The sequence below is a fragment of the Nannospalax galili genome, unplaced genomic scaffold (genome assembly GCF_000622305.1).
Source record: "Nannospalax galili isolate Female #2095 unplaced genomic scaffold, S.galili_v1.0 scaffold1485, whole genome shotgun sequence".
Classification (NCBI taxonomy): domain Eukaryota; kingdom Metazoa; phylum Chordata; class Mammalia; order Rodentia; family Spalacidae; genus Nannospalax; species Nannospalax galili.
In genome coordinates, this window is record NW_008353031.1 from 139,360 (window position 1) to 139,974 (window position 615).

A 615-nucleotide genomic window follows, 5' to 3' on the forward strand; every position below is an offset into this window, starting at 1 on the left:
AAATCTCCCATGTAAAAAAAAAAAAAAAATTTTTAACCAATTTATAAAAAAAAAAAAAAAAAGAAAAAAAAAAACACTCTTCTCTATCATTCCTCAGGAAAAGGTGACCCAGCAAGTCCTGAAAAGTGTGCTTTGTTTAGCAGTGAACTCAAAGTGCACTGTTAAGTGTGTCGATTCTCAGGATTCTGATGCAGGCAAAGATTTTCCCTGTTATACCATTGTGCAAACCGTGTTCAAGTTGGGGTCAAATCGTACTGCCTTCCCCTCCACAGATTTAGCATTGGTGTCGTACATGGGGTTTTCAAATGCTGCTTGACCATTATTATTTTCATGAACTGAACATCCTGTGTACTGTGTTTTGGGTGCAGTCCTGTTGAGATAAACATCATGGATTAGCGGCATGTTAACTTTCTTCTAGAAACAGCAGAGTACAGTTCAAACAATTTTCATTTCATTAGCACTCATAGAGGATAATGTCCATTTAAAGTATTAATTCAGAATTTATAAACTCAACATATATTTATTTACAATACTAGTAAGAACTATATTAAAATAAGGAAATGATACTGACTCCTGTAATTTTCTTAAGAATAAATAATTAATTATTACTTATAT

The 615-nt window shown here is 32.4% G+C and overlaps 1 protein-coding gene across 1 annotated transcript in view; it reads right to left on the bottom strand.

The window, feature by feature from the left end:
* Positions 1–114: 114 nt before the first annotated feature.
* Positions 115–615, bottom strand: part of LOC103747790 (CUB and sushi domain-containing protein 3) — a 473,923-nt gene continuing 473,422 nt past the window's right edge. Inside the window, exon 55 of the mRNA XM_008850327.1 lies at positions 115–370. Within this exon, the coding sequence (XP_008848549.1) occupies positions 211–370 (160 nt within the window). The 3' untranslated portion in view covers positions 115–210. The remainder of the gene's footprint in view (positions 371–615) is intronic.